This window comes from Culex pipiens, chromosome 3, assembly GCF_016801865.2.
Source record: "Culex pipiens pallens isolate TS chromosome 3, TS_CPP_V2, whole genome shotgun sequence".
Classification (NCBI taxonomy): domain Eukaryota; kingdom Metazoa; phylum Arthropoda; class Insecta; order Diptera; family Culicidae; genus Culex; species Culex pipiens.
The window spans coordinates 72623313-72635987 of record NC_068939.1 but is presented as its reverse complement, the minus strand read 5'-3'; the positions used below and the strand labels follow the sequence as shown (position 1 = coordinate 72635987).

The window sequence follows — 12675 nt, the reverse complement described above, 5'->3', positions numbered from 1 at the left end:
TTAAAATGATCGGAAAGATTAAAAAAATCGGTGGTAATTTGGGGAATTTGAAGAACAAAATGAAGATTTTTGTTGCGATTTTTTTTCTTCTGTCCTACAAAATTGCCAAATCTAAAAAAGGTCAAAATTAACAAAAAAAATTGACAATCTGGCAGACAAAAATCTAACAATTATGATTGTGGAAGGGGAGGGAAGTCATGATTTTATTCAAAAGTTTGTTGAAATATGTTGGTTCAGGTGATTTTAGGTTGAATTCACATTCAAATCTAATTGAAAATTTACTAAGTATTTATATTTTGCATTTAACTCGCTAATTTTATTTTATTTCTGGAAAAAAATAATCAAAATCTGGAAAAAAAATCAGAACAAAATATCTACAATTCCTAGATTTATCTGGCAATCTGGCAACCCTAGCCCAGGTACCAAAAAAAATCAGATTTTTTATAATTTTTTTTATTTTTGTTTTTTTTTTTTATAATTTACGTTAATCCTTACGACATTTTACGAAAATTCCCATACAAATTTAACGGCTGTCCCTACTAAAATGGTACCTAAACATTCTAAATCTGTAGCTTGATCACGGAATTTCTCCTTAACCTCGAAGGTGTCTTGGTGAATTTAGCAAAGTTTTAGTTTAGGTATATGTAAGGACAATTTCGAAAAAAATAGGTTCACTCTAAAATAAACCCATTTTACTTTTTCTCATTTTAAACATTGTTTTGCACAAAATCATTATTTTAATTTTTTTTTTATTTGTGTGTTTTACGGAATCAAAAAGTTCTAATGTTGAGCTATATGTCAAATATTTGGCAGTTCTGCCAACTTTGTTAAAAAATCATAATTTCTGGAAAAAAATAACAGGTTGACAAAAAAACCATTTTTAGATGCATAATTGTATTTAAAATCAGAAAGTCCTTCACCAAAATTTTGATTAAGTCGTTTTTGAGATTAATCCACCTTATGCTTAATTTTTGCGAATATTTTGCAAGTTTTCATTTTAATACATTGTAAAAAATTAGTTTTTTCATGTTTGCTTGTATAAAAGGTACAGATTATTATGCTATAGGCATGACCAAAAAGACAAAGAAGTTAACCGCAACCGTGAGGCAGTAGCGATGGTCACGAGAATAGTGGAAGAAGATAAGAAAAAGGTGGAATGATCGGTGGTAACTTTGCAGAATCATTCTTTCTTGATTTTGATTTGTTTTCAAAAATACCATTTTGTATTATAAGGCTATCTAGTCAGAAATTTATTAACACATTCAAAGTATGTTTATCATATAGGGGTGACCAAAGTACTTTTTTTTGTGGCCCGCGGACCCATTTTGAATGATCTACATGATCAAATGGCCCTTTGATGCATCTTTATGTGATTTTATAATTCCTAGAAATCAAGGTTAAGTTTATGCCAATTTAGTGAAGCTTTTTAGATTTTGTTAATATAAAACTAATTATATAATCGGGATCAAAGTATGGAAAACCCATACTTTGATCCCGATTATATGAAACAAACATTGGGTTAATAGATATCTTATCGTAACTATCTATCGTAACATGTTTAAATGTGATTAAAAAGAGTAAATTATGTCAAAATTTTCATCAAATTCAATTTTTCATTCAATTCGGCTTTATTGGTGAATAAACAAGATATAACAAGTTCTTTGACAGTTCATAACAGAGCTTTGGAGGAGTTCCTTTCAGCTGTTGCTGTTGCATAATAATCCATTTTGGAACAATTATTTCTTTAACTACCCGGGCAGACGGTGATAACAAAATTCATGCCATTTCAATAACAAATACTGTTAAAATAACAGAAAGTGTTATGGAATCTTCTTTAAAAATCAATTTTTGCATAAGGGTTTAATAACAGTTTATGTTATCATAACAAAATTTGGTCTGATATTGGTTGAAAGCCAAAACAACTTTGGAAAAACATTTTTTGTTATGGAAAAATACCTCAAACTGTTATTGGAATAATCGGATTAGTTGTTAAAATAACAAAAAATAATAGGGTAATTCTCTACCAACTCACACGAAATCGGGAAAAGTTGCCCCGACCCCTCTTCGATTTGCGTGAAACTTTGTCCTAAGGGGTAACTTTTGTCCCTGATCACGAATCCGAGGTCCGTTTTTTGATATCTCGTGACGGAGGGGCGGTACGACCCCTTCCATTTTTGAACATGCGAAAAAGGAGGTGTTTTTCAATAATTTGCAGCCTGAAACGGTGATGAGATAGAAATTTGGTGTCAAAGGGACTTTTATGTAAAATTAGACGCCCGATTTGATGGCGTACTCAGAATTCCGAAAAAACGTATTTTTCATCGAAAAAAACACTAAAAAAGTTTTAAAAATTCTCCCATTTTCCGTTACTCGACTGTAAAAAATTTTGGAACATGTCATTTTATGGGAAATTTAATGTACTTTTCGAATCTACATTGTCCCAGAAGGGTCATTTTTTCATTTAGAACAAAATTTTTCATTTTAAAATTTCGTGTTTTTTCTAACTTTGCAGGGTTATTTTTTAGAGTGTAACAATGTTCTACAAAGTTGTAGAGCAGACAATTACAAAAATTTTGATATATAAACATAAGGGGTTTGCTTATAAACATCACGAGTTATCGCGATTTTACGAAAAAAAGTTTTGAAAAAGTTACTTTTTGCGTTTCTCTTTGTTTCGTCGTCCGTGTCTGTCGCGGGTGACCATGAACGGCCATGATCGATGACGACCAACTTTTTCAAAACTTTTTTTCGTAAAATCGCGATAACTCGTGATGTTTATAAGCAAACCCCTTATGTCTATATATCAAAATTTTTGTAATTGTCTGCTCTACAACTTTGTAGAACATTGTTACACTCTAAAAAATAACCCTGCAAAGTTAGAAAAAACACGAAATTTTAAAATGAAAAGTTTTGTTCTAAATGAAAAAATGACCCTTCTGGGACAATGTAGATTCGAAAAGTACATTAAATTTCCCATAAAATGACATGTTCCAAAATTTTTTACAGTCGAGTAACGGAAAATGGGAGAATTTTTAAAACTTTTTTAGTGTTTTTTTCGATGAAAAATACGTTTTTTCGGAATTCTGAGTATGCCATCAAATCGGGCGTCTAATTTTACATAAAAGTCCCTTTGACACCAAATTTCTATCTCATCACCGTTTCAGGCTGCAAATTATTGAAAAACACCTCCTTTTTCGCATGTTCAAAAATGGAAGGGGTCGTACCGCCCCTCCGTCACGAGATATCAAAAAACGGACCTCGGATTCGTGATCAGGGACAAAAGTTACCCCTTAGGACAAAGTTTCACGCAAATCGAAGAGGGGTCGGGGCAACTGCTGTGTGAGTTGGCGTAGAATTACCCAATAACAAAGATTTGTTCGAAGAAGAACTAAAAATGTTATTAGTCTGTTATTACAATAACAATCCATTATTATTTTTTTGACTGACCGCCCGATATGTCAGCCAACATATTTCGCAGGGCTGTGACAGCTCGAGCTCGATCATTGTTTGCATCAGGACACTGTGACGAGAAGTTCTTAATTTTTGGGTTAAATTATATTTTTTTCACTGGGCCTAGAAAGCCTTATTCAAAATTCTGATGAAGATGATTTTACCTGGGTTGTTGCAAGCATTCTGTCTCAGGCCAAAAAGAATTTAATCCGACAGAAGGTCGGTTCTTCTTAATTTGTTTCGATAGGGTTATAATATGCCTGTATAGAGAAGTTCTCCAAATTTAGCGGGCACAGCTATTTTGCAGTTTTTTTGCTAGATAACTTCTCAATAATTGGGAACTATTGGTTCAGACCTCACTTTGCGCAATGCGATTTGAAATTTTTATTAATTTTCTATGGAAAACTTAAAAAAAAACTATTAAAATTATAAATATTTAACTTTAAAGACAATAAAAATAACATAACCCCAATTTTTTTCTTGCAGAGGAAATGCACAAATTCATCGCGGAGCAGCTGCAAACCGGTCGCGTGCCACTATGTATAAATCCTCAGAGTGCCGCATTCAAGAGCTTCGCCAGGTAAGCTAGCCCCGAGCCCCATGATTTGGTTGTTCGCGTTTTATTTATTTTTTCAAGTAGTTGATTGTTTTCGTGAATTAAACTATTCCTTTATTTTTTGTTAAATCTTGCGCGTATTTATCCCGCTGACGGTTAGGGAAATGATGTTGCCTCACGATTGAGGCATATTTGCGTTTTGGATCATTTTTATTTTCTCTAGGATTAGCCTCTTTCTGGGTAATCAGAGTTGGGAGCGAAATTAAGTGGGGTTTAGCACTAATCGCCCAATTGACCTACCTCTACTATCTGTTGTTTTCCTTTGTTTTTTTTAACACTTTTCCCTTGCCCGGACAGATTTTATCGGCTGACCAGAACAAGGAAGCCTTTGTTAGATTCGCGGTACTGTACTGTCTTTGTTTTCAAAAAAAAAGCAAGATATTTGTTTTCGTTACTTGTTATCAACATAGATGGTCATCACTTAGAAAAATGAGATTAATGAATAAAAACTTCGATGATAATGATAGAACGCGGTGTGTTTACTAGATTATATTTTTTTTAAGAATTACAAAAATATTTTTTTTTCAACACAGCAAAAATAAACTTTGAAGTTATAAAAAAAAATCAAACGGGTTTGGGACAAAAGGTCAACACGAAACAGTTAATTTCAATAATTCAAACAATTATGCATTTTTCCTAATTAGAGCACTAGTGCTCGAACATTTTTTAAATGCTTATTTTTCTGAAAAAAATGCATATTTTCAAAGTGAAGTCATATCAATTTTCTTTCGACCTTTAAATTTTCTGAGAATCTGAAAATTATCTCATTAAATTATTTCTGAAGTCCATTTTACGTTTATTCATCAATTTTTAATCAAAAATGTTCTTTTTTAATTTTTTTAACGACGTAATTGATTTCCAAAAGTCAATAATATATACATTTTTGTTATTTTAGTAGAAGAAAACGTGATTGTTTACCTTTTAAAAAACTTTTTGTTTTTAAGGAAGGAGAACCTTGTTTTAAATAAGTTGGATTTCGTAATTTTCATTTTCTGTGTTGTTAGAAATTTTGTATGCATTTTTTTAAACATATCAAAAACTTGTTATGCCATAAAGAATCCAAAACAAAAAAAATACACCGGAAAAATGTAAAAACGTAAAATATATTTTTTGAAAATCACATTCTTAGTCCTTGTTAACTTAGTTCTCAGATAATTTTCGTTTTTCCTAAAATTATTATTTTTTGTAAAAAAAATTAAAATCAATGTTCAAAAAAGTGCGGAGTTTTTGTTTTATGTTAATAATGTTTTTTTTTTCAAATCATTTTTTTTTTCAGAAATTGTGATTTTTCAATTTCAAGCAGTAATAAATACCGTTACAAAATTGTAATCTTTGTTAAAAAAAACTCAAAATTTCTACGTCTTATCTAGAGTAAATTTTCAAAACAACCTATTATTCATAGGTTTCCTATGCAGATAGGACCTCTTGAAAATTTAATCTAGTAAATGAGTTTATGTTGTTTTATGATCACCCGAGCAGACGGCAATAACTTGGGAATAACATTTTTTGATATTTGAAGGTACTAGGCCAATAACATTTTTTGTTATTGATAACAAAATTTGTTATTCGTCGTTATGAATTTTTTGTTATTGGATTGTTATTGTAATAACAGACTAATATCATTTTTAGTTATTCTTCGAACAAATCTTTGTTTTTATTTTTTGTTATTTTAACAACTTATCCGATCATCCCAATAATAGTTGGAGGTATTCTTCCATAACAAAAAATGTTATTCCAAAGTTGTTTTGGCTTTCAACCAATATCAGAACAATAACAAATTTTGTTATGATAACATAAACTGTTATTAAACCTTTTTGCAAAAATGGATTTTTCATGAATATTCCATAACACTTTTTGTTATTATAACAGTATTTGTTATTAAAATGGCATAAATTTTGTTATTACCGTCTGCCCGGGCATTCTTTAATTTGATTTATCTAAATTCAGCTAGAAAACACACCGCGACATCATCAAACGTAAAAATTGAGAGCCAATCCATATCGAACCAAAAAATACAAATTTAGAACATCGGCTAGAATCGTGTTTTTTCCGTGCCCCTTTTCCCCCTCCAAAACACTTTTCAAACACAAACACTCTCCCTTTCCCCCCAACAAATGTACTGAAATCGTCGAAATCATTGAGCAATTTTTCTTCCTTCCACCCTTTTTTTTCGAACTGTTAGTATCGTCAACAACAGCAATAACAATCATCAGCCATCGCCATCATCCAATTACCACCAACAGTAGTAGAGTGCGAGCACGACTGAGAGACCATAATAAATCTAGGAGAGTAACTTGAAACTTTTGCACAAAGAACCAAACTGAACCCGAACAAACAAAAATTGAAACTGCCAGTTGTGCACTGCAAAAAAACTAAACCAGACAGAAATTGAGAGAAGAACGTAAAAAAGTAGTTTAAGCTAGAAGGCACTTGTGCGTCTACTTGACTATTTTACCTACCAATCTACTACTATTCTACTACGAAAAACTGCTACAACCACTACTAGAACTGCGACGAGAGAGAGTCCCCGATTAGAGTGAAGAGAGAAAGCCCGCGATCTCCGGATAGAAGAGAGAGAAAGAGGTTGTGTCGTTGCACTAGGTGTGTCCGATTTTTGTTTACTTTTTTCAAGCTTCACACAATTTACCTGCCTTTTCCCCCGTTCAAGCCACCCCTTCCTTCTTCCCCACTTCGTTAATTACATTTTTTCACATATTTACATATTTAAACACATGATAATTACCTTACCTCATAATAATTGTATAGTGTTTAATCTTATTTTTGTCTGTACATTATCTAGATTTTCATATGCATTCAATAGTAACTCTGTTTTTTTCTTCTCACATTTGCCATTTTAAATCATTTCATTTTTCCTATTTTTAACATATCATCCAAACTACGTAATCGCAAATTTAAAAAATAACATCCGTGATATTTACCACCAAATTGAAAAAAAACAAGAGCTTTTAAGCATTCTCAAAATCCCGGATAAAAACTAACTGATCTCTACAATTTTGTTTTCGATCTCTACAAATGCAGCTTTAAAACAAATTGTAGTAATGGTGTGACGAAAAGCCCGATAACTATACAATGAATGGTGTTCATCACATGGTTGTTTTCTATTAGGGATTCAGCTCTACAAATATTATATTATTCCAGATATTTTTTTTATTCTCAATTTATTACACCTTTCAGAAATTATTGAATTGAGTCCCTGAAAATCTTTTTTTTTTCATTGTGTTCAATCAAAATGGAGCAAAATGGATTTAATTGAAAATTAGACACTTTTTTCATGTTGAAAGAACCATACATTTTATGGCTTTCCCTTTCAGAGACTGTATCTTAGTAACCATTATCCATTGGTGTTTTTCAAGCAAATTTGTAGAAAGTTTTCTGGCCTTGAACATATATTAAGTAAAATTGCACAGGTTGCCATTTAATTTTTTATGAAGGGCATTACTGGTTTATGGCAGCTGAATTGAAACTTTTGAACCTTTTTTTTTAATTGATTGTTAATAGTTTATTAACACTCTAATTGATGTTAAACTCGCTTATTTCTAATAACTTACTAAAAAGAAAATAACCCCGATGATCACCACCATAATCATATCACAACTACACCATCACCACACACCGTTATGCTGCGTTACGTTACACGGAACCGTTGCCTTTCGTTACAGTTTCTCTCGGCAAGCAATGAAGAAATTCCAATCGGACATGAAGAAACGGAGAGTTGCTGCACTCGAGCAACTTCAACAACAACAACAGCAGCATCAGCAACAGCAACAACAGTTACAACAACAGTGTGGTCAATTGGTATGACCAAAATATACCAAATTTGTACAGTTAGGAATTTTCCAAGGAGGATAAACTCGTGTAGAATTCCTTCGAAAATTAAGATTGGCAGTCACTCTGTGTAATCAAAAAAGGTAGGTAATTGTATTATCTTCTGTCAATCAATGTCAGAGCAATTGGAAATTGGTGGCTTAACAATGAGAATGAGTAAATATACGCTCAACCAAAAATACTAAAAAAATATTAAAGAAGATATTCATTACATTACAGGGTGGCCACTCAAGTCGGAAATTCACCCAAATCCGCAAAAAAAAGGAAAAAAGTAGTATTTTCTCAGGCCGTTGCAATTATTTTTTCCACATTTTTCCCCGTAATTTTTATGAATATTCTTGTAAAAAAAAATGGATGATTTTTCATTTATCAAAAACCCAAATGAATGAAACCATCAAATGAATTCCAACAAACTTTTTAACTTTTTGAAATTATGAAAAAAAGCAATTCGTGCCTTCAATTTAACCATCATTTGAGTGGAACAGATACACTTTTGTCTACAAAAGTTATGTGCCCTTTTGAAATGTTAGTATCCAATTGTAAAAATGACAAAATACATTTATCACAAATATGTTTATATTATTTGGTTCTTTAAAAAATCGCATAATGTACGATTTGTAGTATGCATTCTTATTAAACTAAATTTTGCAATAAAAAAATACAATTCTGACAACATGACAACACAACTTGATGTTAAATTGAATATCAAAATCTACTATTTTTACAAAAAAAAAAAATGACAAAAACATATTTTTTACAGGAATTCGAAGATGTTCCAATTATAATAATAACTGTAATCGTGTTTTAACTATTTTTTGCTAAATCAAATAAAATTCAATTATTTTTCATCTTTTTAACTATTTCATTCTCAAACATGGTGATTGATATAAATGTTTGGTAATTTTCACAATGAAACTTGAAATTTTATGTATGTCAAATCATAAGGCTTTTTGAAAGCATTGATGGAATCAATATTATGAGAAATTTAATTTTTGAATTTTTTTTATGATATTTTTGTTTAGTTGCTATTTAAATTAATAAATTAGAAATTTTAATCAATGATTGATATGGATTTGCAATAATTCTTTGGGTAAGAATATACGTATTATTTGTGGTTCTGGAAAAGTAGGGAATTCGAAAGTAAGATTTGAGTGGCCACCCTGAAATTATATAATGTTTAATTCAAAATTTTACTAAGGTCAAGTACAACTTCATTTTCCTCTAATCCTTCAATGTTTTTTTTTTTAATATTTTTCACTTATTGAAAGAAGTATCAATTGTAATTTCGACCTAAAATATTTGAATGTATCAAAATTTGAAAAATAAAAAAACACGATGTAGATAAAAGATGTCTTCTATGATTTTTGATCAGAATGAATCTTTTCAGTATTTGTTTTTCAAGGAAATGTGATACACACCTTGATACTTAACCAAGTTGTTATTTACCGACAATTAGACGTAGTTCATGTAACATTTTTATCAAAAATCAATCAATCATTACTGACTAGTGCCATCTAGTAATAGTTCTTTTTGAGAAACTTTGAAAAAAAAAATCATGACTTAAATTCTATATTACGCCCATTTGAAATGTTAGTCTTGATTCCAGAATTTTCGAAATATTTTTTTCGGAGAAATCATAATATTTTAAAAATGGATAATTAGTTGCTGAGATATTGGAATTAAAAAATGTGGAAATATCTGGATAAATTAAAATATAAGTGGATATTTCTTGAAAACAGTGCACCTCATTTAAACAAATCTGTAATGTACTTTTTGATTGCAAATTTAATTTAACGTTAAAACTAAAGTCAAATAAAAAAAATCACTGAAGTTTCATTTTTTTTTCCTAAGAAACACAGTTTTTTTTTTCAAAAAATCGTTACTCTGCGGCAGCGATGGAATAATCATCATCAAAAGAAAATCTCTGGACGTTCATCAAGAGAAAAAATCCAAAAGGAGCATGGCTCTCCTCTCTCGCGCACGAAACATCGGTAAAAAGAATCTAAAAAAATCATCATCTTGATTATTCGGTGAAATATCCTTTTCACTACTACACTTGCAAGTGTAACATCACACGTCGAAAATGACCTGTCACATTTTGTAGAGGGGCAATGTGTGTAAACAAAGTGAAATCAATATTAATAAGTGGTGCTGACAAGGAAATTCACAAAAAATCGTCAGCAGATTGATTTTCTTGGAGAATTTCTGGAGCGATTCTCTTTTGCGTGATTTGCCTCCTCTCTCTTTCGCGGGTGAAGAAAGTTCGCCAGCGAAATTGATTTTTTTGCGATTATTCCATCCCTGCTCTGCGGAAACAATTTTGCCCACATATTAAAAAATTAACAATTGTGAATTTTTCTCTTTTATTTTACTTAACTTTAATAAATATTTCATTGCTCAAGTTTGAACATTGAATTTGAAAGAAAAACAACTTACAATCCACAGCTTTTTGTTTCTTCATCCTGCACGGCTCTCATATATGTTTCCACTGCTCGTAATTCTCGTGTTTGTCCTTGTTTTTCGATATTAATCTATTGTGCACCTGTTTTTTTTTTTTTTCAACCCCTTCTTCATGTTTTAACGAACACCCCCAACAAATTTCTAAACTTTTTATTTCTTCGTCGTTTACGTCACATTGTACCATAGCTTAGTGCAAAAGAAAAAATCCAGCTTCCCCCCTCGTCAAAATCACCATCCCCTAATATTAGGAACCTTTTAATATATAAGATAAACCGAAATCGGACCACCTAGGTGCAGACCCTTCTTCGATTCTATCTTATAAAATGCCAACCCTTCTTCCCCTTTTACAAAAAAAGGAAACATTGACAAAGTGTTGACTGGCTGTGAATCCCCCTTTTTCCATTTTCTTTTTTATTTGTTTATTTCTAGTTTAATTTTTGTCTGTCTGTCTTGTTCCGAATCTAGTGATTGTTTACGTTTTTCAAACAACAACAAAATAAACAAACACACACTTACACTGACAGCGCGTGAATTTCCCCTTTCTCTTAACCGTTGCTTGAATCCAACATTACTTACCCCTACGAAAAAAAATCTCTCAACATTTATACACACACAAACCTCGCATACACACTAAAGTAAAAACTTGCATGACTGGACTGTTTCTACCCATTTGTTAATATACTCAAAAAATAAACTATAAATATTTAATCCTCACAAAAAAATTAAATCTAACTTTAACTCTAGCCGTTCTTCCCCCTCACCATCCTCCCCCTCAAAGTTTAACCTAGCGAATAATATATTAGTTTTTTCCTATGTTTTGAAAAACACTCTAAAATAATTTTACTAAATTAATTGCGTTCATTTCAGCTCAACCGTGGCGCACCCCTCGGAGCTGCCGCCCTCGCCCCACCAGTGGGAATGACAGCACAATGAAGCGACGATGGCCGCCTGAAATTTGTAAATTTGCCCCGTCCCACACTCACTCATGTTAGGCGGGGAAAAGCGGGATAGCATTTTTGAACGGAGGAGGAGAAAAACAAAACAAAAACAAAAAAAAACACGCAAAAAAATTAGTGCTGCCAACAACAAGAGACAACTACTACTGCGAGAAGGAGAGAAAGAGACAAGGGAGGGTCACCGTGGGAAGAAAGGGGTGAAAAATTCAACCAAACTTTGGAGAAGACGCAAAAAAGAGAGAAGACAAGAAGACGACACGGACAAGGAAAAGGATGAAGCTAGTCGATGCATGCTAAGATGTTAGGGAAAATTGCATCAAAATGACAAGACACACACAAAAAGAGAAGAAAGTCTACCTTCAAGAGTAAGGTAGCGTCGTGGCAAGCTTTGATCAAACTGAAAAATGACAGTTTGCTGTTTGTTTTGACGCGGAAAAGGAAGAGTGTGAAACGAGCGTAAAAAAAGGACTAGTATTATTGTGAGGTTGATGATAGAACAAGTAAAATTTAGGCAAAAATAAAAATCAACAAAAAAATGCTATATTTGAGAAAGAGAAAAACGGTAAAAAGAAGAGGAAACGTTGGCTAAGTGACACACCCTAATCCTAATACAGTTTAGTAGACAAATTTTTAGTTTTATTTACACCACACGATCATCCTCGTTAAGAAAAGCAGCGAAAATGGCAGCAATTGCGGAGAGAAATGAGAAAACTTGTACAGTGAATGGTTCGAAAGGAGAGAAAAGAGGTTTAATACCTGCCAAAATTTATCCAAGGTTTAAACTGACATTTCGTGTTGTGATGACAGCTGGTTTACACCAAGTCTTGTGTGTGAGTGTAAGGTTGCTTTGATGGACAAGAAAAAAATGCTGAAATCGTTGGAAGTTTTTTTGGGAGGAGACGCATGGTCAAAAAGTCAAAGGAAAAAAGTGTTAAATGACCAGGCGTCGGACCAATGTGAGACAAGACTGTTGCCTCGAATCGGACAAACAAAAATGCAAAGAATCCATGTTTCAAAAAAAAAATATAAATTTGAAAAAATTAGATTCAAAATTTAAAAAATCCGAGATTTCTGAATTTTGAAAAATACTTCAATGCAAAGCTTCTAAACTTGAATTTTAAAATTCTTGAATTTTTGAATTCCAAAAATACTGAAATTCTTAAATTTTCTGAAATTCAGAAATTTAAAAAAACAGCTAAAACTCTAATATTTAAATTAAAGAATACCGTTAGCAGAGGTGACAATAAGTCTGGGGTGAGAATGGGACGGTATAAAAATTTAAGAATTTTAGAATCTTAGAATTTTAGAATTTTAGAATTTCAGAATTTTAGAATTTTAGAATTTTAG

General features: G+C 31.8%; 1 protein-coding gene across 3 annotated transcripts in view; it reads left to right on the top strand.

The window, feature by feature from the left end:
• Positions 1–11851, top strand: part of LOC120416540 (serine/threonine-protein kinase NLK) — a 208746-nt gene extending 196895 nt beyond the window's left edge. Inside the window, exons 9-11 of one of the 3 annotated variants that reach the window (XR_005605354.2) lie at positions 3937–4030; positions 6249–6667; positions 11240–11851. Coding sequence is in view for 1 of the 3 variants with exons in the window: in XM_039578263.2 (XP_039434197.1) it covers positions 3937–4030; positions 11240–11294 (149 nt within the window). In the remaining 2 variants the exon portion in view is untranslated. Of the gene's footprint in view, positions 1–3936; positions 4031–6248; positions 6668–7746; positions 7996–11239 lie in introns of all 3 variants that reach the window. The other 2 variants (XR_005605353.2, XM_039578263.2) reach the window with 2 other exon arrangements.
• The last annotated feature ends 824 nt before the right edge of the window (positions 11852–12675 follow it).